This window comes from Myotis lucifugus, unplaced genomic scaffold (assembly GCF_000147115.1).
Source record: "Myotis lucifugus unplaced genomic scaffold, Myoluc2.0 scaffold_382, whole genome shotgun sequence".
In the NCBI taxonomy this organism is placed as follows: Eukaryota; Metazoa; Chordata; class Mammalia; order Chiroptera; family Vespertilionidae; genus Myotis; species Myotis lucifugus.
Genome location: NW_005871430.1, coordinates 905,820 through 932,550, shown reverse-complemented (window position 1 = coordinate 932,550; position 26,731 = coordinate 905,820). Strand labels below are relative to the sequence as shown.

General features: G+C 42.6%; 1 protein-coding gene across 4 annotated transcripts in view; it reads left to right on the top strand.

Annotated features, from left to right (window-relative positions):
- The window catches only part of CDON (cell adhesion associated, oncogene regulated), a 76,503-nt gene that overhangs the window by 33,856 nt on the left and 15,916 nt on the right, over window positions 1-26,731 (top strand). For all 4 annotated transcript variants that reach the window (XR_002826029.1, XM_006101764.3, XM_014467139.2 and 1 more), the window contains exons 3-14: window positions 208-480; window positions 1,933-2,079; window positions 2,930-3,073; window positions 3,703-3,990; window positions 5,218-5,487; window positions 7,873-8,226; window positions 12,997-13,283; window positions 14,564-14,738; window positions 16,489-16,617; window positions 19,002-19,205; window positions 21,105-21,286; window positions 22,030-22,135. Coding sequence is in view for 3 of the 4 variants with exons in the window: in XM_006101764.3 (XP_006101826.1) it covers window positions 208-480; window positions 1,933-2,079; window positions 2,930-3,073; window positions 3,703-3,990; window positions 5,218-5,487; window positions 7,873-8,226; window positions 12,997-13,283; window positions 14,564-14,738; window positions 16,489-16,617; window positions 19,002-19,205; window positions 21,105-21,286; window positions 22,030-22,135 (2,559 nt within the window). In the remaining variant the exon portion in view is untranslated. The remainder of the gene's footprint in view (window positions 1-207; window positions 481-1,932; window positions 2,080-2,929; window positions 3,074-3,702; window positions 3,991-5,217; window positions 5,488-7,872; window positions 8,227-12,996; window positions 13,284-14,563; window positions 14,739-16,488; window positions 16,618-19,001; window positions 19,206-21,104; window positions 21,287-22,029; window positions 22,136-26,731) is intronic.

The window sequence follows — 26,731 nt, the reverse complement described above, 5'->3', positions numbered from 1 at the left end:
CTATTGTACCCTGATTGTTTAGTTGTAGGTTAACATGTTGCCTTTACTTCTTCCAAAAATGGGCTTTTAAGACTTCCTAAAACGTTTACAAGCATTAAGAACCATAACATATATAGATAAAGCAAGGTGGACTGAGAGGAAATGTCTTTAACGTACTTTCTTTCTCATTCTCCCCTTCCTTCGCACACGGGGAATGTTCCTTTGTAGACCTGGCACCTTATTTTATTTCTGAGCCACTGTCTGCTGCCCAGAAACCTGGTGGACCTGTAGTTCTGCATTGCTCTGCTAAACCTGTGACCGCTCATATCACGTGGTTGCATAATGGAAAAAGATTGGACAGAAACTTGGAGCAGATCAAGATTCATCAGGGCACTTTGACTATTCTTTCTCTCAACCCCTCCCTTTCGGGTTACTACCAATGCATTGCCAACAATAGCGTCGGTGCAGTTGTGAGCGGCCCTGCGACAGTATCCATTGCAGGTGAGTTTGAGTTTGTCCCTGTTTTACATGGGTTTTCCTGAAATTACTGTCAGTGGTTGCGCTTTGGGGTTGTGGGAAGAGCATGGGTTTTGGAGGAGGACACACATGAGTTCTCATTCCTGCCTTGACGCTTGCTGTGTTTAACGGGGAAATGCATTTGAACCTCTGTGAGCCTAGCCTAGTTGTCTTCATCTGTAACAAGGGTATGGAAGTGGATTTTTACATAGATAGGACAGTTTTCTAAAGTGAATTCTGAATTTCTTGGTATTTAAAAGTCCTTAATATGAGCAACAACAAAAAACCTATTGTCTGCTTTGATACTCAGTTATTCTATGCAGTTCTTTATCTTTCTTTCACATCTAATTGTTTTATTTTTGCCTGATCACTGAGTGATTTTAATTTATTTAATTGAAACCAGGCTAAAGAAACAGGAAAATAATAACTGACTGTAAAGAAAGGAATGTTGAGTGTTGAACTTAGGGAAAATCTGGACTTCGCAGTTTTCTTAGTAAGTTTGAGCCATCTGCCTTTCAAACGGTGATGGCTTCCAGCAAGGGAAGCCGTCTCTGCAAGGGCACCCCTATTTACAGAGCAAATGTGGATTCCCCAGGAGTAGTGAGTTTGTCATAACTGAGAAGAGCAAATGTTTGTGTAGAGCTGTGACCCGTGGATCGCTCCAGGACACACAACTGAGAGCAGGCGAGTGGCAGGCTGCCGACAGCGCTCAGCACTGGAGGTAACAGGCTTCCCTGCAGGCTGCGTCAGTGGTAACTTACACAGAGAGGGCCTGAGACCCAGCCGGCATATGCAGATAATCCATATGACATGCAGCGTTGTTTTTCCACGTCCTAGGTTCCTCATAAACCATTTCATTGAGTATGAGTAGCTGCAAACAGAATAGTGATGCATAGGGAAAGTCAGTTTTGTTTTGTTTTTTTAATATATTTTTATTGATTTCAGAGAGGAAGGGAAAGGGAGAGAGAGAGAAAAAAAACACAGTGATGAGAGAGAATCATTGATCGGCTGCCTCCTGCATGCCTCCTACTGGGGATCGAGTCCTCAACCTGGGTATGTGTCCTGACCAGGGATCGATGCTCAATCAGTGAGCTATGCTGGCTGGGCAGGGGGAAGTCAGTTTTTGATGAGGGACTGGATTGAGAAGGGTCTGTCTTGACAAAATGGGAACAGTTATGCTTTATAATTCTCCCTGATGTTTTAAGAGCGGTTTGCTTTTCTCGATGTCTTCGGGAAAGGGTGCCATGGCTTAGCTTCAGCCTCAACCATGCACCTCTCCCCCAACTGCTCTGTGGGGTAAAAAGCTTGCTACCCTGTGACCTGGGGTTCGCTGCCACCATCAGCCATGCTGCAGATGCTGTTTTTAGTTTTTAAGTTTCCTTTGGGAAAGAGAGTTCACATTTACATTTATTTATTCTGTGTATTTATTTATTTTAGCTCTTGGTGATTTTGACTCATCCACAAAGCATGTTATTACAGCAGAAGAAAAAAGTGCTGGTTTCATTGGCTGCAAGGTACCAGATAGCAACCCCAAAGCTGAGGTGCGCTACAAAATCCGGGGGAAGTGGCTGAGGCACTCGACAGGTGAGAGTTTTCATGAAAAGCCAATGGCACCCACAGGTCAAATGTTCATTAAAGAACCTGCTATTAAGCTCTGCGTGCTGGGGATCGTGGGTACAAAAAATGCATTGCATACGTGTGCTCCGAAGTCAAGGGAGGGGACTAGGAGAAATGGTTACCTGACAGAAATGATTACCGTCTGCACTCCCTGTGCTCACCCTCTCCACTCCTTCAGGTCTCTGCCCAGACAGACCTTCCTCTGAGAAGACCGCCCTCTGGGCCCTTTCTCAAGTTGTATGCCCTGCTGCTCTGTCCTCTCTATTCAGCTTCATTTCCCTCAGAGCCTTGTGTTGTACATGTTTTTGTTTGCCGGTTGGTTATCTGCCGCCTCCACTTCCAGCACTGGACTGTCAGCTGCATGAGTTCAGACCTTTGTCCTCTTTCTTCGTTGCTCTGTCACTTGTGCCTGGGCCATCGTTGGCAGGAAATAGGCACTCAATACATGTTCGTTGAGAAAAATAAGGAATGAATAGACATGACTGGATCCTGGTGATCAGTGCTACAGGTGCAGGTTTGCCCAGGGTGGCGGTGTAGCTGGTCACTGAGTCTTTGTCTAACTGCTTCTCCTGCTTGTGTTCCCAACCACTGATCTGTTGTCCAGTGTTTCCAATGGGCTTGATTTTGTTACTCTAGTACTCCTGACCTTTTCTTTTTTGCCTTGACTTTTCCTTTCCATCATTCATGAATTCTCCTCAATTGTGTATTTGCTGCTAGTCTTCTGTCTAAATTTAAAGCAGAACTATCAAAATTGATTCGTTTTCATTGGTATCCTTTGTAAAGAGAGAGGGCTAACTGCATTCCTTTCCTTCCTCAGAGAATTACTTAATCCTTCCATCAGGAAATCTTCAGATTTTGAACGTATCCTTAGAGGACAAGGGATCATATAAATGTGCAGCTTTTAATCCTGTCACACATGAATTAAAAGTCGAACCCATTGGCCAAAAGCTCCTTGTGAGTCGTAAGTATTTGGGAGAATATTGGTAATGAGGAAGAGTCCTTGGGAGCATTCCTCATTGGGAAATGAGAGTTAATTTTTCTTTCAGATCGTGTTTGTTTACCATAAGGAAATCTTATAAAAAATTAAATACATAAATGTATAATAGAATAGTATTGAACATGTTTTACTGATTATTGGAGGAGAATTTTGATTAAGATGACAGAGTGCAATACATGTAGAGAACTTTGCCCTTTGCTCAAATAAAAATGAATTATAGAGAAAATAAAACTTGATATTAGTGGTGATCAAGTTTGTGGCTGTGAATTATGAAAAATAGGTATATGTCCTGTTTCCTACCTGATTTTTAGCTTTCATGCCTAATTTTTACAATAAAGTGTTTCAGTTGAGGTAGCACCAATAGCCAAAGCTTAGTGAAGTAGTGGTTCCTGTCCTTCATTTCTAAACTGCTAATTCAGAAGTAGCCCGAAAGGATCACAAACTCTCTTCATTTTAGTTCTCAACTACAAATGATTTAGCTACCAGATAGGACCTTGTAGTGTAAAGAAGAATAAATGGGAAGGTGGGAAAGCTCACAGAACTGCTAAGGAAGAGACGGGACGTGATAATTTTTTGTTTTCTCTTTTTTCCAGGCTCTTCTTCAGATGATTTTCACATTCTTCACCCCCGCCTTTCACAGGCATTATCTGTGCTCTCTCATAGTCCTATAACCCTGGAGTGTGTGGTGAGTGGGGTCCCAACTCCTCAAGTGCACTGGCTGAAGGACGGTCAGGACGCGGTGGCGGGAAGCAATTGGAGGAGGTTGTATTCTCATCTTGCCACAGATAGCATTGACCCAGTGGATGCTGGAAACTATTCCTGTATGGTGGGAAGCAAGTCTGGAGACGTCAAGCACGTGACTTACATGGTTAATGTACTTGGTAAGACGCTACTTAGTGAACTTTTTTCAAGTCAAGCTATTTTCCTGATCTAACTGATGTTTGAATGGAAGATCTGTTTATGAACTATAAATGAAATGAGGACTATCAGGAAACACCTACACCAGTAGACAGAACGAGCTTCATTTTCCTAATGGACTCCTGAATTAGGGAGTATTTCTGGGTGTCGCAGGACATTTCACCTGGACGTTCTTAGGAACCTCATCCCAGCCCAGTTACATAGCACAGAGCTTGTTTTTCTTAATGACATGGAGGAAGGAGACTGGAATTCAGCAGGATGGAATATTCTGGGCTACTATCAGGTGTACTATCCAGTAATAGTAACTAAGGCAGAGAACTGACTGGAAAATATCACCTCAAAAAGGAATCTATTTCATTTATGTTCCCTTTTGCAATGCTTTCACTGTATCTGGCTCATAGAATTAGCATTAGTTTCACCTACATTTCTATATCTACTCTTTATCTCAAAGCTGTTCCTTTCTCTCAGCTACCTGTCTCCCTGTCATGTGTAGTAGCAGAAAGGTTTTCCTTTATAAAAGCAGGTTTTCATGAAAACCAGAAAGGATAGATGGTAAATGGTTTCATACTTAATACTGTTTTTGTAAATCTGTGCGAGTGTAATTGCAACAGTGGCCTGATGTAGGTTACACTGGAATGAATGTACGTGTATGGCGAATGGGCTTTAAGGTTTAATGATCGTTAGGACTAGATTAATATGCCTAATCATTTAATTTGGGCATATATTACAAATGTCAGTGCATGATTTACTTTGTTTAGGTAAAAACTCACTTGATGGATATTAAAGGAAGTTTTTGGCCAGTATACACCTAAGAATTGGCTATAAAAACAATTTAACTTCTGAATAAGAGTTTTTCTGTTTTGGCTCTTGTTTGAAATCTAGGGAAACTATTACTTTATTTCAAACAAATCACCTGAAACTAATGCTAAGAGAAGCCCCAAATTAGAAACTCTATGTGTATGTGTGTGTGTTGAGGGAGTTAAGTGGGTGGAGAGAGCTATAAAAAGAGATTATAACATATTAGTAACATATGGTTTACCCTATGAAAGGAAAGTTAAAATACATTTCTAATTTTTTTCTTGACCACAGCAGATGGGAGAATGTGGGTAAACAATCCAGTTTGGTTTTAACTAGTTATTGGTAGGGAAGATTTTATCTGACTCGTGTGATAATTTGTGTTTTGTTTTCAGAACATGCTTCCATTTCTAAAGGACTGCAGGATCAGACTGTGTCTCTGGGGGCCACAGTGCAATTTACCTGTGAGGTTCGTGGGAACCCATCCCCCAACCGCACCTGGTTTCATAATGCACAGCCCATTCATCCTTCCCCACGACACCTAACTGCAGGAAATGGATTGAAAATCAGTGGTGTTACCATGGAAGACTCTGGCCTGTATCAGTGTGTCGCGGATAATGGGATTGGATTTATGCAGTCTACTGGGAGACTTGACATTCACAAAGGTAGTGTTTAGTCATGTGATTAATTATAGGAAATTCTGCTTTTCAGACAAGCTTTTGTTATGGTTGAAATTTAACTAAAGGGAATGATCCCGTCACCATCACAGAACTGCTCCATGTTCCCTGGTCCTTCCTAGTTGCAGATAGGCATGTCCATGAAGCAGCCTTATTTAATCAGCTCATTAACAATTTTTTAAAAATATTTTTCAACAGATCTTTCCAAGGTCTTTCTGTAGATTCTTGCAATTTCAATTAAAATTCTATCAGAATATTTTGAGGACTTTGACAAGCCGATCCTAAAATTTTTATGGATGATCAAAGGCCCAAGAACAGATAAGGCATTCTTAAAAAAGAAAAAAATGTGGGGTCCTTGCCTCACCAGATTTTAGAACATATTCAAAAATCTGGTGTAATCAAGACAGTTGTATTGATGCAGGAACAGAAAAATAGACTCTTGGAACGAGGCAGAGATCTTCAAAAAGACATGTACACTCAAGGACTTGACTTAGGTGGCTTTGCAGAGCACCTGGCGGGGAGGACCTCCAGGTCAAGTTTTTTTTTTTTTATATTTTATTGATTTTTTACAGAGAGGAAGGGAGAGAGATAGAGAGCTAGAAACATCGATGAGAGAGAAACATCGATCAGCTGCCTCCTGCACATCTCCTACTGGGGATGTGCCCGCAACCCAGGTACATGCCCTTGACCGGAATCGAACCTGGGACCTTTCAGTCCCCAGGCCGACGCTCTATCCACTGAGCCAAACCGGTTTCGGCCCAGGTCAAGTTTTGATGTGAAATAATTGGCTATCAAAGCAGAGAAAAAGGAGAAAGTAAATCTGTAACTCATCTTGTATCCAAAGAAATTCCCCATGGGTTAAAGATCTATACACTAGTAGAAAGGCAAAATGGCAGTACCAAAGTCAGAGATCTGATAGTGGCAAATGTTGATTGGCTTCTCAAATGCAGGAAGTTGGACTAGAGAAAGAGAAAGATATGCTGGAGAAAATGTCATTTGTCATCAATATTCCATTGTAGGCATACTTAAAAATAGTCCCAAGGCCCTAACTGATTTGGCTCAGTGGATAGAGTGTTGGCCTGTGGACTGAAGGGTCCCGGGTTCAATTCTATTCAAGGGCACATGCCCGGGTGGCTGGCTCAATCCCTAGTGGGGTTGTGCAGGAGGTAGCTGATCAATGATTCTCTCTCATCATTGATGTTTCTATCTCTCTCTCCCTTCCTCTCTGAAATCAATAAAATACATTTTAAAAAAGAAAAAAAAATAGTCCCAAGAATACCGGGGACCAAAAGCAAAGAGTTGGTGTCACTTTTAGAAACAAAAATGTTTATGATATGGTAGAAAGTATGTTTATCAACTTCTACTCAGAACAGAGTTTTCTCCCAAGCTTTTGTTTTTAAAATCCTCATCCAAGGATATGTTTTCATTGATTTTTTTTAAGAGAGAAGATGGGAGAGAGACAGAGAGAAAGAGAAAGATTGACGTGAGAAAGAAACATTAAGCAGTTGTCTCCCGCACTTCCTTGTCCAGGGATAGAACCTGCAACCTAGGTATGCGCCCTGACCAGGAATTGAACCTGCAACCTTTTGGTGTATGGGAGGATGCTCCAACCAACTGAGCCACCTGGTCAGGGTTTGCAGGCTTTTTATAATCAGACTAGAGGCCTGATGCACGAAATTCGTGCAAGAGTAGGCCTTCCTTCCCCCGGCTGCCGGCACCGGCTACCCTCTGGCACCCAGGATCCGGACTTCGTCCTGAAGGTTTTCTGGAAGGATGTCCGGTCTAATTAGCATATTACGCTTTTATTATTATAGATTGCCTAATCCTATCTCCCACCACCAGAAATTGACTATTTTCATGAAGGAATAGTTTTTTACCACTTTCCACCCTTTTCATGTTAAAGTCTGAGGTTTTGGCTTCACACGGTCTATATTTTTAGTGGTCATGTGTGTACAGGATACCTATTAGAAAGCTCTCTGCAGATTATATACATTCCTTTCTTTCTGAAGGACAGGAAATCTGTGTAGGAAATGTGTGGGACCTGACAACTATGAAAAATCCTACTTTTTATTGATGCTTTACTTGGTGCAGGTTGAGAAGAGAACTAACAAGGGAATTGTCTTTGTTCCAATCATTACTATCCTGACTGTATCACTACTTGTGTATGACATTGCAAACACTATTTCAGTGAATGATCGTGTTCTTCACACTGTTCTGCATGTAAAACACTGTTTAGAAACATGTATAAAAGAGATGTTTCTGACTGCCATCTGCTCACGACATTGAGAACTTTTACACAATAGGATGGAATTATTTTGCACTGTGATACTATAATGTTCTTAATTTTTTGTATGTGAATGACTTTTTTAACAGACAGTGGACTCAAGCCAGTAATAATTACAGCCCCAGCAAGTACAAAGGTGGCAGCTGGAGACTTTGTGACTTTGTCCTGTAATGCCACCGGAGTGCCAGTTCCAGTCATGCGCTGGTATGACAGGCATGGATTGATAACCAGCCACCCATCTCAAGTCCTTAAATCGAAATCCCCAAAGTCGCACTTGCTAAGACCCGGGGGCTTTGACGCAGAGCCTGTCTACTTCATCATGTCCCGAGGTGGCTCCAGCTCACTGTACATCCAGGCCGTCGCTCAGGAGCATGCTGGGAAGTACACCTGCGAAGCCACGAATGAACATGGCTCCACGCAGTCGGAAGCTGTCCTCACAGTGGGTGAGTTGCCATTGGTGTTTTCTTTTCCAGGTGAATAGTTTTCTTTGATAATAGGAGATAAAGTACTTTCAAGTGGTAGTCTAATGAATCCAGCAATCTCTAAAGATAGATTTTTCCCTGATGACAGTGATATGTAGAATGGTAGTTTTTTTTTTTTAATATATATTTTATCGATTTCCTACAGAGAGGAAGGAGAGAGACAGAGAGTTAGAAACATTGATGAGAGAGAAACATCAATCAGCTGCCTCCTGCACATCTCCCACTGGAGATGTGCCCGCAACCAAGGCACATGCCGTTGACCGGAATCAAACCTGGGACCCCCCAGTCCGCAGGCCGACGCTCCGTCCACTGAGCCAAACCGGTCACGGCAGAATGGTAGTTTTTGATATTTGGCCTTAACATGAACTGGCTGAACTTTGGTCTCCATTTCTGATGTGTTTGCTAAGCTTGTAGTTGTCATATGAAAGCTCCAGATATGACCTGTGGGGGAGGAACAAACTTCTCTCTATCCTCAAGGCTGGTCTAATCATCAAATAGGTAGGAGACAGATTAGCAAGAGAAAAGAACCAAATTTAATACATACATGTGTATGGGAACCCCACATACATGAGAGAGCCAGAGACCCCACATGCAGGAGAGGTTCCGAGATAGAAAGGGGACATAGGTACATAGGACATGGCAGGTGATAAGAAGAGCAGACCTTTAATAAACAGAAGATTGTCCTGCCCTGATTGTCCAAACAGAAGAGGTTGTCTCTTCTCATCCCTCCTGGGCAAGGCCTCTGATAAAATTTTTCCAGGTAGTGAGGCAGGGGCAGAGGTTTCTCTAAAGCCTGCAGCTACCGTTGCCTTTAGCTCAAAACAGTCTGCATACCACTGAGGCACATTGTGGGGAGACTCATTCTAGACCCCACAGACCTCTTTTCGTGATGAATGCTTCTGGTTTTCTAAGCTACTGAAAGTGCCGTTACAGACATTCTTAAGGTGAGCCCTTGATCAGAACAGCACCCACCGTCTGACAGGTTGGCTTTCATAAAGCAAGTGCAGTCCTGGTACTCTCAAACGATGCCTGCCTGTGTGTTCCCCCATCTTACTCGTTCTTTTTCTAATGGGGTGTATAATATTAATTCTGTATATTTTACTGATTTTTTTTGGTGGTGACAACATTATCTAGTTTTTGAAGTACTGGTAATAGAATATCAATATTAAAATAAATTCAAATTTGACTAAATTCAAATTCAAACCTTACATCAGTAGGTATTTAAATTTTTAAAATTTCATTTATTGATTTGAGAGAGAGAGAGGAAGGGGGAGAGTGAGCAAGCGTTCATCGGTTGCTTCTTGTATGTGGCTCTGAGGTTGATCCCACAACCTTGGTGTATTGGGACAACGCTCTAACCAACTGAGCTACCCGGCCAGGGTCCTCAGTAGCTATTTAGAGCAGCATTCCCAGCAGGTAGTCAATTGAGTGGAGATTGTCACCAAATTTGTCATGTGAGAGTAAGACTATCACAGAGCAGTGCTGCTCTGACTCTTGGACCCGAGGTTCCTGCCCTGGGCCTCTGCTTTAGTGGTCTCGTGTGGCCCTTTTCTGCCTGGGTCCTCGGGTCCTCAGGCCCCACAGGTCAGAGGCCATGGGGTCAAGGGGCTGCTTACCCGGAGATTGGTGCCCTGTTCCTCCTTGTGTACAACAGGCCTAGGGCTTCAGAATTTCCTGCTTTAATTAGTGCACAGCCTGATTCCACGCAGGTATTTCCCCTGGTCCATCCTCCGGAGTGTAGGCCACACCACCAGTGTGCCGGTCCCTTACACCAGGGGAGTGGTCAGGGGTGTGCAGGTCCCTTACACCAGGGCAGTGGCCAGGGGTGTGCAGGTCCTTGCACCAGGGGAGTGGCCAGGGGTGTGAGGTCCCTTACACCAGGGGAGTGGCCAGGGGCTGGTCGTCTGCAAAGGAATGATAGTGAGGTAGATAGAGGGTGGATGCACCCTGTCTTTCCATTTGCATGTATGCAAGGTCCCTAGTTCTCCATTTCCACTCTGTGCTCCTCACTGCATGCATGCAGAGGCGGGGATGGTGTGAGTGTAAGCTCGCTGGCTGTGTGAGGCTGGCTCTGCCACGCAGGAGCTTTGTACCCGGGGCAAGTTACTGAACTCGTCTCTGCTTGTTTCCTCGCCTGCGGAACAGGTATAGTGACATGCCCCACTCTTAGGGTCCATGTGAGCATTCAGGGAGTTAATAGGTGTAAAGTGCAAAGAATTGTGTCTAGCAACAGAAATCCTCCAATAAATACTGAGTGTTAGGGTATGGCTATTACCATCTACTTTTTATTAAATCATAATCACCCATGTGGTGATTAAGGAAGGAAGGAATAGTCACTGATTTTAGTACCTTTACAAATCCTCAAGTAAAGAAGGTATTGAGTGCTGTATATGTTTATAAATATATATATGAATATGCATATGTGTGTGTTTATATATCGATTCTGCTAAGCAAAAGTAAGAGTGGCTCTTCACAGAATTGTTAGCTGTAAGACAGGTGTAATGCAGGTGCTGCTTGGGGAGCATTTAGCTGAAGTGGTGGCTTTATGTAAATGTAGGGTAGAGGGAGCTGTAGAGGTCATAGCCATAGCTGTGAAACTAGATATTTCTTCTAAATGCCTCACTTTACATATGATCTGAAGCCCTTAAAAGATACATAAGCTGCCTTGTTTAGATTAGATCTTCTTAGACCTTTAAGATGGCCCTCTGCACGATTTTAATGTCTTGATAAATACCATTTTTATGTATAGTAACCCCATCACCTACATCCTGCCTAAGTGGTCCTGCATTGCCTCTTTTACATACTCTCTAATAATTATTGAGATGCAGCTGAGTTCATTAATGCTTAGAACAGTACAGTCCGCTTCTTTCCACAGGAATCTGAGCCTTATTAAATTTCAGTGTACGGACAGGCATTTACATTGTTTATTGTGAACCGGGGAGTCGGCCAGGTCAAAGAGAGAGATGACTGTCTCCCCCCCCCTCCACCCCCCTCCCCACACACACATCCCAGGTTTTTTCTTTCCAGAGACCTTGAGTTTTGGGGTAGTGGATGTGCAGATATTTGTAGAATGAGTTGTAACTCTTCGAGACCCCTATGAGAGTTGGCCTGAGTTTCCTAGAGTTTTGGGTGGGGTTGCTGCTCTGAGTGGTCACAGTAGGAACAACTTTGACAGATATGGTTATAGTCCCTGTTTGATTAGTTTCAACTCAGTCATTAAATTCATTGCCATAGTTACAGTATTTAGAAAACCACAGTTTTATCCATCTGTTTTCCAGTGCAGAAAACCATTCCACCTTACAAAGTGCTAGATATCTACTCTGGCATTTCACAAAGTTGCTTTGAAGATAAGTTGAAATAACATATATGAAAAAAATTTTGAAAGTACTGTTAAGGCCTTATAAATTGTATCTAGTATCTGGTGAGGGCTCAAGTTATATGACTGGGATAGTAAATGAAGATTGGTTGAATCCTCTGGATAGAAGGGTATGGACAGTCGCATTGCATCCTGAGGAACAGAGTAGAACTTTGAGACACAGGCCGGATGGAGCACGCACTTTTTCTCACGCCTCTGTATAAACTGAGGCATGCGCTATTGAAACTCTCCTACAGCCCAACACCACTTCCCAGTGGTAACCTGCCCAGAGGATCCGTGAAACTGCTATTGCTAAGAAGGTTTCTCGAGACCGTGAGCCACAGCTAATTACCCCACTTGCTTGCGTCCGAATCTGCATTAGCAGGCACCAGATCCCACCCTTCCCATCAGCCCACGTTCTGACTCACTAGGTAAACATGGCCGTTCCAGGAGCAATATTTTGCAGTCTCAGTGAGCTTAATTAGTTTTCTTCTCTATTATTTTCTCCTTAGCTTCTTGTGTTCTTTGATGGAGGATGCTCCTGGGACACCTTTTCTCTCTTTTAAACAAACAGAGAACTGACCTTACACTGTTAGTCCTGTTTTTTGTTGCTTCTCTACTAAACTGCAGGAGTTCTCCTAAAAACACACCCTCCTTTTACCAGAAATCTGACTTCACTGTGGAAAAGAAACTCCAGCGTTGTTTCCTGTGCTCCCTTCCTCCACAAAAGTAGTAAAGAAAAAAAAAAAAAGGAGACTTTTTTTGGTCAATATTAATAGCACTTTAGAGCAGCGGTCAGCAACCTGTGGTCCGCAGATCACTGGTGGTCCGTGAGGTCCGAAAGGTTGGCAACCGCTGCTTTAGGGAACCTGGGCTGTCAATCCTTAAGTTTTCTCGTGCTGGCAATGTATTTGTTTTACTATATTGCCCTTTCACTTCTTCCTAGCAGCGCTACTAACATTCGTCTGCCAGCTGTTGTCACTTAATCCCTCAGAACCCTGATTTCTTCATCTGTAAAGTGGGAGTGTTACTTTCTAAGAATGTTGCTTTGAGAATTAAATAAGATTATGTTTATTAATATCTGGCACCATGCTTGGTGCATAAATATGCTCAGCATCCTCTAAACCACTGACCTACTGCATCATATCATTGATTTTTCAAACAATTAATTTGCTCCTTCACGAATAAGTGGTAGCTACTGGAGGTCAGAGGCTTCCATGAATTCTGCATTGAATGTTACCTGCTTTACCTTTTAGGGCTCACATTGTGTCAGTGTGGGCAGGCAGTTAAGCCACTGTGTAGAAGACTCTGAATCATGCATTTCTTCAAGCCGTCTCCCCTCTTCCTCCCTCTCTCCCTGCCCCCTTTCTCTGCAGTTCCTTTGGAAACAAATACAAAAGCAGGAGTCGTCACATCTGATGCCGCTCAGAGTGAGAAGAGAGAGGGTTCAGAAACTGGACTCGCGAGCTCACTTCCAGTGAGGGAACATCTCAGCGCCGTGGAGTCACCGTCAGAGAAAAGTGCGAGCGGCGCCTCAGTGCCCGAGGCCCCCATCATTCTGAGCCCCCCGCAGACCCCCACTGCAGACACATACAACCTGCTCTGGAGGGCGGGGAAGGACGGCGGGCTGCCCATCAATGCCTACTTTGTGAAGTATCGGAAGGTACTGTCTCCTCGGGTATCACCGTTTCTCACTCCCGCACACTGTGTGTGTAGCATATGCTATGACCTTTTCCTTTGGGGGAGCGGCAGGAAAGATGCTCCAGGAGACACATCCCAGCTGCATTGACCAGCTTCTAAAGGAGTGAGAAGGAAGTATGAACAGTTTCCCCCAAAATGGGTGTTCTCAGGACCCCGTGACTTCTCAGCAGTTTTTATCAAACATTTTAACCTCTTGGGGATAAAGCGCTATCAACCACTTTTAGAAGTCATTCCCCCTTGTCTAACATAGTCATATACAGTCTATTTATCAAATACATTTTCTTATTGAAAACAACTTTTGGAACAAAGTCCTCGGGCATAATCTCTGATGAGCATTTGCATCTCAAGTTGTCTTCTTCATTGTACTGGAATCTCGTGTTGTCTGGTTATTTATCACAGTAAACTGTTGATTTTCTAGATGTTTTCCCTCCAGAGGCTTATATTAAAGCAAAATTAAAAAGTCTCTTCTGTTTAGTGAGACTAGCAGATGAATGAAATGGGAAGAGAGACCCTCATACTTAAAAATCATTTTCTTTGTTCAAGATATTTGGTATCCATCTTTTAATAGTGATATTTTTAATATCTGGAAAAAATAGCATCATGAGATTTGAACGTTTCTTTACTTTCCTAACTGGATGATTCTAGAGGCAGGAAGTGTTCTTAGCCACATGGAAACTCCCATATGAGATTGTCTCTTGTTTCCATTCATGAAGACATAGTGGATTGGATCTCTTACGTTTATTTCATCCCGCACACATTGGACAGTGTCAAGAATGAAGCAAGAAGGCTAGAAATATATGACCCGTAATTATATAATCCATATAGATACAAGCATACATATTCTGCTTGATCATATTTATTATGTATAGTGTATGTTATCATTAATACACATTATTAGATACTTTATTCTCCCATTAGCCCAGTAAGAAACGAGTATTGTTTCCATTACAAGTAAGAGGAGCCGACTTTGGGAGGTAAATCACTCGCTTGAGGCCGTAGTTGGTGGGAGGTAGCAGAGCCAGGAGTCATTACAGTGAGAATTCCTGGGTTCTTGCTGCAGGCCTCCTTATAGTCCTAATATTTCTTAATATGAAGAAATATTGTGTCTCTTTTATTTAACGTGGTACACCACTTCCCAAAATTCACCTGGAACTGAAGAACTTGTAGTTTTTATCAAATTGGAATGGAAGCTTTTTCTACCCTTTCTCTCCGTTTTCTAATGGCCTGTTTTCTCTTGAGTAGCTGGACGATGGCGTTGGCGTGGTGGGCAGCTGGCACACAGTGCGAGTCCCAGGCAGTGAAAATGAGCTCCATTTAACGGAACTGGAGCCGTCGAGTCTCTATGAAGTTCTGATGGTAGCAAGAAGCGCAGCGGGCGAAGGACAGCCTGCCATGCTGACCTTCCGAACCAGCAAAGGTGAGTAAATCTGCTGTAAGAGGAATGGCTGGCTGTCTTGTGTTGCTTTATTAGTAAGCATCCTTTTGGCTAGTAGAGAGTCTTATGTATAAATTCATTAAATACGCCTATTATGGTACCTCTTTTTGGCCACATTGGATGGTTATATTATTCCATTCCACCCAATGTTCCACAGATATTTTTGAGAGCTTATGATAGGTAAGGCCGTAGGGTAGGTGATGCAGGGAGAACAGAGGTGTTCAAGACAACATCCATCCTGTTGGAGCTTCCACTTTGCTAAGAAAGGTGAGACAGAAGCATAAATACCAACTACAAGGTAACAGCTCAGGTCAGCTAATAGTTACTGAATGCTTCTATGTGCCCGGCAATAAACAAAATAGACAAAACTCCTGTTCTCATGGAGCTTACATTCTAGTTGGGAGAGATTTATACCTAGGTTACAAGTATATTAGAAGCGGTGACTGTTAGCAAGAAAAATAAATTAGGGGATGGATGTGGGAAGTGTATGGAGTAGCAGTTGTCACAGTTTAGGGAGGTGGCCAGAGAAGTCTTCAGTCAACAGCAGAGCAGAATGTTAAGGAGGTGAAGTGGAAAGCCATGTGACTATCTGGGGAAAGAACATCCCAGCAGTGAGAATAGCAAGTGCAAAGGTCCTGGGGTGCGGTGTGCTTGGTGTATCCTTGGAACACTGAGGGAGCCTCTGACGGGAACAGAGTCAGTGAGGAGAACACTCAGGGAGGTGACCGAGTGGCCACATCACACAGCACCTTGTCGACACTGACTGTGAGTGAGTTGGGAGCTTCGTAGGGATCTGAGCAGAGTTGTGACACAACCTGATGTATGTTTCAACGGACAGTTCTAGCTGTAGGGTCAGGAGGAAGGCAAGGGTGTAGGCAGAGACCAGACTTGGTAAGTGCTAGGAAAGACTGGCAGGGAAGATGCCAGGGCGTGCAGAGAAAGGGTATTCTTTCTGCGGGGAGCTTGTGAGGGGAGGCTTGATGGAAAAGATGCCGTCATAGCTCAGCCACAGATGATCGCGAAGAAGACTTCAGGGAGCGGAGATGGGGTTTGGGTGGGACAGAGTTTATTGGGGCACAATAATACAAGGAGGTATGATGATTGAGAAGAAATTATCAATTGGCTTTTGAAAAAGACCTTTTCATCTAACTACTGAGATGGCCAGAAAAATAATGAGTATTTCTTACTTGAAATGTATTTTGAGTTAATTTTTATACTTAGTCCTCAGTTGTTTACAGAGTCTGACCTATAAATATTGAATAAGCATGTTTTTCAGTTTTAAAATAATCACCCAGTTTCACCTTTTGCCTCTTGAAATTTTAAAACTTAGTACAACAGTTATTCTGTGAAGAAACTTAACAGAATCTCTTTAATAATGAATTTTATGTTTTAGAGTTAAGAAATATGTACAGTAAAAAGAAAAACGGACAGTTTGAAAACCTTTACCCTAGTCATTTGACGTTTTTGTGTGGGTTCTTTTTTCTGTGTGTAAATTAAAGTTAGCTTGTGCAGAAAGACTCATTTTAGTTTTCCCTTTAACGTACTAGAAAAAATAATTTTAAAAGTCAGTGCCTCTGAGAGCTAGGTATTTACAATGTAGGGCTTAAATTTAGACCTGTGACAGGTTAGTCCATATGTTTGCATCTGTGTGGCAGTTGAATGTCATGGTATCTTTTCTTACTTTGCTTATATAGAGAAGCTCATGTTACAGCATGTTTTCTAATATTTCTAGAGAAAACACCCTCATCGAAAAATGCCCAGGCCCCCTCCCCTCCAGCGGGCATTCCGAAGCGCCCTGTGGTTTCGGAGGCTGCAGACCACTTTGGAGTGGTCCTGACAGACTCCTCCAGGCACAGCGGAGGTGAGGAGACCAATATTCCTACTCTGTTCATTTATAAATGTAGCTGACCTGTTTCAGATGATTGGGGAGCAGAATGGGACAGGGCATTTGTTTATTATTCAGGTTATAGCCACCATGTACTCTTCTAGGTCCTATTTCAACCATCTCCTTAAATTCCCTGTAGCACTCAGATCTTGGAACCTAGTGCCATGATTGTTGTTTAAGGTAATACACTCAGATTCAGAACATCCGGTACTAAGATTATATAACTCACAAAAAGGATTTTTCTGTCTCCTCTCTGGCAGGGAAACCACATTTATATTTTGAACTCTAAAAGTCTTACTTATTTTTGATGACTTATCAAAATATATGGTGGTACCCGTAGTAAGATTTAGATCTTTTTTGAATGATTACAAGTCGCACTCAGGTTCATTGCTATAGCTTGTCAATCTTATGGTTTTTAGATAATTTATTTAATCATCACAGGAACCTGATGAAGAAGGTAGCATATCTATTGTACAAAATAGGAAACTGAGACTAGGGCAGCTATACAGCTTGCTTGAGATCATCTAAAAACCAGAAGAATTGCTATTCAAATTCAGATTTTTTACCTCCAAGTGCAGCGTTCTTTCCTTTATCCTTTAACTGTCACATGCTGTTTCTTTTAGATATTGAAGATATTCTTCTCTGTGGCGATGTTTTCCCCTAATAGCTTTCTTTTTCTATTCAAACTGTGGTGTTCTTTGATGAACTTTTAAAAACTCTATATCTACCAGTAAGTATGATGAGTTTTAACCCCAAATGAATCGACAGAAGGAAGTTGCTTGATTATGTAGTATTTAAAGAGATTTACTAACAGTTCTGTTCATTCTGTTTCCATTGCTTTCTTACTTGAAAGGAATACAGTAAGTATCCCTCAAAGTTGCCTGGTTTGAGTAGATTCCTTTTTATCCATGAATCAGTTTGTTTTATAAAATGCCACGCTTTCTCCATACAAGTACCATATGCTACAGTGTTTTGTCCTCATGTACTTGTGTCTGGGTTGAGGGGTGTTGAGACAGAGGGTGTTGCTTGAGCGGTGTGCCACTAGACAGAGGCGGACTCCCTTGGTGACTTCACCTGAGAAATGTCACCCTGGCCGGAGTGGGTCCTCCTTGTTCCGCTCAGAACTAGCTCACTTGACAGAACTCACAGTGGAATGGCAGGGGGCTAATTGGTGATGTAGCTGTCATACCTACCAGGCTGTTCCTAGCAGCATTCTTTCCTTGTAGGAGCGAAGTGGGGAGCCAGTTAGGGTTACACAATGGCTTGGTCAGCAAGAAGAGTTAGGTACACGGTTTCAATGGCTGATGTTTCCATAGAAGCTAGACTGTCTCACCTGTGGGTTAGGTCATCCCCTCCCCTTGGCAGTTTGAACTGAAAACTGCTGGACATTAGCTCTTTCACCCCCATTCTCTCTGTGTTCATGTGGATGGTCGTGTGGATCATGTATTTTCTCGTAACACTTTTCTTTGATGACATAGCCTGTCTTCCTACTTTCATCCTAAGCAAATTCTCTCTTTCCGTTTTTATCAGTATTGATTTTATTAGTCAAATTTTATCTCTATTCACGCCTAGCAGTCCGTGTTTTGGAGTAGCAGTCCTATAGCCTTGAGGTGTGTAAGATAGGATAGTAACACCTAATTTAATAATCTGTAGATTGTTTGCTGAATGTGTTTTATGTAGCTTGGATGGATAAAGAAAACATCTAAATTTAATAACACATAATTTTACTGTAAATTTATTATCTTACCTAATAATAGACAAACATGTAAATTGACCCTCCCTCCGCTATGCTTACCAGCCAATCAGGAGAGTATGCAAATTAACCCAACAAAGATGGCAGTTAATTTGCATACGTAGGCGTGAGGCGGCTGAGCGAAGACTGAAGGCTCCAGCCGGAGCAGCAAAGACTGAAGGCTCCAGCCGGAGCAGCAAAGGCCTGGGTCCCAGGTGCCGGAGGAAAACCGGTGCCGGCAGCCAGGGGAAGGGAAGGCCTATTGCACGAATCTCTTCATGCAACGGGCTTCTAGTAAATTATAAGCACAATCAGACTTGAAGCGACCAATGATAAAATTGCTCATACACTGTTTTAGCCATGAATCCAAATGAGCCTGGTCACAATGATCACACTAACGTTCAGTTTTTCAGAGACAGTTGTCAAGTTAGTAGGTTAATTTTACTTTCCTTCTTTTATTTCCTGTATTTGGCTATTTCATTGCCTTTTAACAGGAAGATATATTATTAACTCTGGCAAAGTTGGAAGAACCTTTCATTAAATATTTGGCAGTTATCCCTTTTAGTTGGTTTGAGTTATTCTTGTCTCTGACACTGCGGGTTACTGAAGCGAATGTTTCCGTTTTCAGTTCCAGAGGCCCCCGATCGGCCCACCATCTCCACTGCATCAGAGACGTCCGTCTACGTCACTTGGATTCCTCGGGCCAATGGGGGTTCTCCAATCACTGCCTTCAAGGTCGAATATAAACGGATGAGGAGTAGTGATTGGCTGGTGGCAGCTGAAGATATCCCTCCTTCCAGACTCTCAGTGGAAGTTCGTAGTTTAGAGCCAGGTATTAATATTCAAACATTTCCTTTTTATACCATCCATGCTGACCAACCGTAGGTGCATAGTTTCATTAACCATATAGTTTTAATTAGAGTATTGCAAGCTTATTGCATGAAAAGGTGAAAATAAAGAAGAGGCTACGACTGCAGTGAAAGAGCTGCTGTGCCGGGGCCTTTCCCCGTGGAGCAGAGCTGACTTCAGAGGGGCTCCAGCGAGCGCCGAGTGAGCCCTCTGCGTGTATCGCTCATGGAAGTGGTGGGGTGGTGCTCCGGCAGGGTCTGCAGCTGGCCATCAGGTGCGTCGGCTCTGAGGCTTCCTGAGAGGTGCAGGCCAAGGTTAGCCACTGCCTGTGCCCTGCCTGGGCCACCTGGCATGAGCTGCAGGGTGATGGGCTTAGAGGTGCCCAGGAGAGGTCAAGCTGTGTGTACTGAGTCCAGCTGCCTCTAGCGCCAGGCCTGGGGCCACTTAGCAAGAGGTACAGGGCGCACCAAGGCCAGATGCTGTTTGTTTGGGTTTGTGAACCTTTGAGGGATTTTAGGAAAGTTCGCTGCATGAGCCAAGACAGGCCTTTGGATGGAAAAGTCACCGGAAGCGGCTGGGGAGGGCCTACAAGTTGGCTGGGTGGGGTCTTGAGGGATCACCTTGGTAGCCGGGTTGATGGAGACTCAGATATGGTGCCTGTGCCTGCAAGGGGAGGGCTCAGCAAAGGAAAGTGGCTTCTGCCAGCACTTCCGTTTGAAAGAAAGCTGCCCCTCTAGCCTTCTCCTGAGCCACTCAATGGAGCTCCTCCTCCTATGTCCCTGGTTCCTTTCATGCTGGAGCTAAGAGTGAGTGAGTCTGAGTAATCTGTGCACCGGCCCTTTAAGAGGAACTCCTGGGACTACAGCAGCCCTTTGTGTCAGTCCGCCACCATTCCTGCTGGTTTTCACAGCCAGGAGTTCTGGGGACTTCCCTTCCCTGCACTGGAAACCTGGGCTGGGGGCCTGGGAGGGGACCCCTCCCTCCTCGGGGGGACCTCAGCAGCTGAGATAGCCTTCCTGATTTTTAACTGCCACACCCGTTCTGTGTCTGCCCCTCCTATCTGTCTCAGTGTGGCTTCTGCGCATCCTTCATTGTGTTCAGCTAGATTTCAGTCGGCTCTCAGGGATTGTCTTTCTGTCATTTTGATGTGATCGTGGGAGATACCAGTATCACACTTACCTACTCCGCTGTTTGACTGGAAGCCCACTGAGAAGGTGGCAGTTGTAAATGTGTATAAGGCTCCGTGACATTTTTCACATGGAAAACACTGTCTGCAGAAGCCCCTGGGCACTTTTGAGCTAGTAGGAACCTTGCTTTAGGGGTCTAATTTATTCTTTAGATTCCAGGTTTTCAGAAACTCACACCCTTCGTGTTGTTGTTTTTTAAGTTCTTAAATCTAATACAAATGAGTATCTTCTGTTGTAGTCTAAATCTGCTCCCTCTTACCCCGTTACAGGTGGAATCAGTGTGACATAACCCCACAGCGCCTCTTCGTAAATGCATTCACCATACTAACGCTTCAGCTGTTCTTTCCAAGGGAGAAGAACCTGGTCTTGGGCACAGACCCCCCCACTAATACTGTCTGTGATGGGTGTGACTTTGGAGCTGGATGCTGCAAGGAGCACATGTGCTCTTCCCTGTTCTCTGTCCGCCCACTTCGGGGACAGATCATTCCTCTCTCGGGGTGTTTACATCTTGGGATTGTGAACACACTGCACTGAGCAGCTACTACCAGTTACTAGAAATTGTCACGTGGGTAGAAATCTATTTACCACACAGGCTTGTGTTGTTATAGCACAGTTGTCATAGTTTGAGTATTGTACCTTCAGTTGTCGTATTACAGCTTTTTAAAAATTCTGGGTTTTTTCTCTCTCCTCAAAAGGTTCAACATACAAATTTAGGGTCATTGCTATCAACCATCATGGTGAGAGTTTTCGGAGCTCAGCATCTCGTCCTTATCAGGTGGCTGGGTTCCCCAATCGTTATTCTAACCGTCCAATAGCCGGGCCTCACATTGTGTACACAGAAGCCGTCAGTGACACGCAGATCATGCTAAAGTGGACGGTAAGTAACACGTCTTCTCTAATGAGAAGGTTGTCTGGTTTGGCCATGTTAATAGTTTAATGTCCTCATGACATGATACAGTGAACAGCAAATGTTTGAACTTTTTTAAAAAATATGTTTTTATTGATTTCAGAGAGGAAGGGAGAGGGAGAGAGAGAGAGAAACATCAATGATGAGAGAGAATCATTGATTGGCTGCCTCCTGCACGCCCGATACTGGGATCGAGCCTGCAACCCAAGACCTTCCATGCCTCAGGACCATGGTACATCCCAGTTCCTGTGCCCTAACCGGGAATTGAACCTTTTCACAGGTCAATGCTCAACCACTGAGCCATGCCAGCCAGGCAGATTTCTGAACTTTTAAGTGAGGAAATTGAAGGGCACAGATATTTGTCTAAAAGCACATATTATAAATGGGGTAGGGTTAAAAATAAAATTATTGTTGCCTCAGCTCTAATCCAAGTGTTGACTTAATTGCCATTTCGTGATTTATTCATTTTGAACCAAATGTACTTTTATGCCTTTGAACCCTGTGAAATATATTGCTTTAATTTTGGTTAGCCCTGCAGTAAGTTAAGCACTCTTAATACCTTTGAATACCTTTGAATTAAATTTAAAATGGCCGTCAAGGATGTTTGCAAAATGAATCCAGAGAAATACTGCCATGCAGATAAATAAATCTTAATGGATTTGGAAGTTAAATTTATTTTTGTTTTTGACAAGTGTTCTGCTTCTGTTTTTTAGTACATCCCGTCAATTAACAATAACACTCCCATTCAAGGATTTTATATCTATTACCGGCCAACTGACAGTGACAATGACAGTGATTACAAGAGGGACATTGTAGAAGGTAAGATCCATTGGCAGGCGGGGGTCCCAGTAAAGAGTTTTGGAAGGAATGTTATAAAAAACATAATCCCAGGTTAAGAGATTGTAAAAATTGAAATGGTATGTGTGCTATTACTCTGAATTTTTCCCAGAGAAGGATAATTTTTTTTAACTTAATATATATAATAGCTTACATTTTGGTTGTAAAAACTGTCAGTTACAAAAGTATGGGGGAGATCTGATTTGTCAGTAGTTCATCTGAAAATAATTTTTGTTTCCTGTTTTGTTTAAATGAATAGTAACCTGTGTATAAAAAACTGCAACTTCTAGCTATATTAAAAAAAATTATGTCTCAGTCAGCAGCTCCATTGACGTTTGCACTAGAAAGATCACACCTTGAGCATGTTATCCACTTTAGAGATGCTGAAAAATTGGAATATACGTAGAGAGAAAAAAAACAAAAAACAGCCAAGATGGTGAAGGGTGCCCTAACTGGTTTGGCTTAGTGGATAGAGCATTGGCCTGCGGACTGAAAGGTCCTAGGTTCGATTCTGGCCAAGGGCACATGCCCAGGTTGTGGATTCAATCCCCAGTATCGGGCGTGCAGGAGGCAGCCAATCAATGATTCTCTCTCATCATCGATGTTTCTATCTCTCTCTCCCTCTCTCTTCCTCTCTGAAATCAATACAAATATTTAAAAAAAAGAGATGGTGAAGAGTGTTGAAACTGCCTTTCTCCTGCATTTATAATACAACTCAGAGCTTTGCATCTGGTCTGAAGGCACCACAGGATCAGCTGGCCCTGCCTGCACCTGCAGCCATGTCTCAGGCACCTCTTGCTGTCTCACTGTGTCCTCTGTCCCACCCGGGCCTTCCTTCAGCTTCCTTGTGTGCAGCAAGACCTTCCTTGCCTCAGGACCTTGGCACAGCCCAGTTCCTGCCCCCTGTGTGCTCCCCTCCCAAAGGCTTTATCTAGGTCAGGGGTCCTCAAACTACGGCCCACGGGCCACATGCAAATACAAATATTGGATTTGTTCCCGTTTTGGTTTTTTACTTCAAAATAAGATATGTGCAATGTGCATAGGAATTTGTTCATAGTTTTTTTTTAAACTATAGTCCAGCCCTCCAACGGTCTGAGGGACAGTGAACTGGCCCCCTGTTTAAAAAGTTTGAGGACCCCTGATCTAGGTGCTCTTCTCTGTTGTGAGCTTAAATATGTCTTCCTCAGATAAAATCCTCCCACTTAATTTCTAATCACACCCTTTATGTATATTTCATAGAAATTCATCATAGATGTATGTGTGCACATACACGAAATTATTTGCTTTAAGTTTGTCCCCTCGCTAAATGTTAACCTGTGGAGAAGGAACCTTTTTCCAATACGGTTTCCCCAATCCATACAATGGTGAAGTGTCTAGTATATATTTATTGAACGAATGAAGTCCAGAAAGAATAGTAGAATGTCTAGGATGACCACAGAATTGTTTCACAACTAACAGTAGAAAAAAAGATGACTAGCAAGCAACGCGATAGTTGTCTTCAGATATTAAAGACTGTTGTGTGGAAGAGAGCGCAGTCATTTGGGGGAGGGGCAGTTAAAAGGAAGTAGCATAAAGGAAGCATTCTCTGACATGGCATTCCTAACACAGGTGCTGTCAGCACTATCATAGCATTCCTAACATAGGTGCTGTCAGCACTATCATAGCATTTCTAACATAGGTGCTCTCAGTAATATCTTGGAAGGGATTCTTGCTTTGGGAGCAAGGCTTCTTTCAGGTCTCTTTCACTCCAAGATTCCGACTCTTTGAAATATTAATGTCCTAATGGACCATGTCAGAAAATTGCCCTACGCCAAGCTTATTTTCATATGACTTCTTGACATCTAATACTGCGTATAGTTTTTGTTATATGTAGTCTTACAATAAAATACTTTAAATATGCTATGAAATCACATTTCTTTAAATATTGTAACATTTCTCTTAATGGTTGTCCAATGGAATTACTTTTATAATATAATGAAAAATTTGTCATCTGAGTTTTAAAACCTGGCACATAGTAGGTGCTCAGTAAATATTTGTTGAATGAAATTGTTTCTCTTTTCTTAATCTGGAAAGAAATTAGTTCCTATAATTTGCGTTAAACATAAAGAATTGGGGAAATGTCGAAAGATAATTGTTAGTAGCAAAACCGTTCTGTGAAGTCCAGGTAGTAGCAGCTTTGAGGGAGAAATGACTGGGAAAAGCAAGAGGAGGGCCTTTGCAGGCCAGTGATATTCTCTCTTGACCTTGTTCAGGGTGTGAACATAGTGAGCCGCACAGTTAGGGGCACTTTTCCTTACACATTAAAAGACTATTAAAAAAGAAATGGAAAGAATTATTAGTGCCTGTTCTACATTTTAGTCCTAGCTAGGTCTTCATTTTAGTTTAGCTGGGTTGGGAGAGTGGGGCTGTCAGATATTTATTTTTAAAATCTTTTGACAGAGGTTAAACATTTGTTATAACGTAGTTTTAAACAAGGCAAATGTAAATAAAATGAACATCCCACCCTGTCTCTCTCTCTCTCTCTCTCTCTCTCTCTCTCTCTCTCTGTCTCCCCCACCCTTCCTAGTTCTCCTCTCCAGAAATATCCACTGGAAAACAGTTTTAAACTATATTCTGTAGTTACATCTTTGAACTCTTACCAGTTTGTGTGATGTGAATATTGAGTGTGGAACTGGGAAATCGCTTTAAAGGAGCTTTCGTATCCAGTAGTAGAGTCTGTGAGTGTGCGTTCTGCCTCACGGTTCACAGAGAGTGTGTTTATAAACGTGGTAGACGAAGCAGCTAGATGTTTAAGTGGGCTGCACTGTGCTGTGTAATTTGCTTATTTCTTATTTTCAAGTTTATGCATTTGAAATTCCTTTTGTGGCAGTTAACTAGTGGCCAGCTCTGCCAAGCCGAGGAGCACAAGTGTTTACGCGCTGTGCGTAAAGCTGTCTTTAAAGTGAAGTTTTAGGTTACTTATGCATAGCGACTCAGGTCATTCGGGCTTTTGGGGAAAAAATGGAAACTCACGTTGTTAAAGAATACAGTACGAGAACAGTTATATTAAGTGATCCTATTTCTGAATTAATTCCACGTTTAGATAAACTATGAATGTTTCTCGCATACCACTGCTTTTTTGCTGGATATTTTTATCTTACCAGGTTAAGTTGCATTCCAAGTAAATCAGAGGAATTGGTCATTTGATCTTTAAGTCTGTGCTTTTTGTTTCTCGTCTTTTCTAAAATATCTTTTCAGGAAAAAAAAATTGCACGTTGACTTTAAACCTAATAATGCACTTGGTTGTCTTATTCATCAGGGATCAGTAAAAACTCATTCTCTCTGCTGATGTTTCCTGTAATTTTAGCCATTGGAATAATTACCATAACAATGGGATATGAATCCGTTATTTTAATGGTTTTCTCTTATTAGTAACATATCAGGAGCTTAATTGAATTCCATTTTTGCTACTGCTGTGAAAGGAAAACTTCAGATCTAGTGTAGTAAATAGTCATGAGAATGTGTATAGTTAGGTGAGTGCAGGGCTGGGCTAGGAAAGGCCTAAGGGTAGAGAGAAAAAATAGACTTTTTTTTAGAAAGATTTTGGAATTTTGCCCTGGCTGGTGTGATTGGAGCATCTTCCCATGCACTGAAAGGTTGTGGGTTTGATTCCTGGTCAGGGCCCTTGCCTGGGTTTCGGGTTCGATCCCCGATTGGGGTGTATGGGAGGCAACTGATCTCGCATTGATGTTTCTCTCTCCGTCTCCCTCTCCCTCTCCTTCTCCCTCTCCGTGCCCTCCCCGCCCCCCCCCCCGCCCCCATCCTTCTCCTCTCTCTAAAATCATTAAAACATATCCTTGGGCGAGGATTTTAAAAAGAGAGAGATTTTGGAATTTTGAAATAGGTCTGATCTAACCTCAACCAGATTTTGAGTTAGATTTTTTTAAGGTTCTCTTTACATTTATAATCAGGTCATAGATCTCCTCACTTATTGAGCCCTTTAGAGTCCCTTGATCCTAGAACAGACAGGTTCTTCATCTTATAAAACAGGGGTCTTTATAAATGAGGGGTTTTGTATTGGTGTCCTGGGGGAGGGGTTGTGCTTTCAGATTGAAATATTTTTATCTGTGTTGAATTATAAAGGAACCTGGCGCTATCGGTCTGTCAGCCAAATTGCTCTGACTTGTACGGGTGGTTTGGTTTTTTCTCCCCCTTTGATTAATTCTTAAATCAGTTGGTGGTATAGTTGAGTTTCTCAGAAACAGTGGAACCAGTTTGAAGAGGGATTAAAGGTGCTTGAAGAGTTAATTAACTTTGGTAGAAGTGTCCTGTTTATTAAAGTTTGTCACAGGTCCATGGAAGTAAAAATGGAGAGTGATTTATGCTGGAATGTTCAGTTTAGGAGTGTTCCTAAGGAAGTGCTGGCTGTGTGCCACGGGTAACAGAATCAGTCTATTAGAGATACTTATGTGGTTTGGAGACCCTGCCCCAAAAGAGGAGAAACAGTGGAGCAGTAGGCAAGGGTTTCCCGTGGTGGGTTTGCTTTCGGATTATCCTCAACCTTTTATTCAGGCGTTGTTTATATGTCAGTGTATGTTG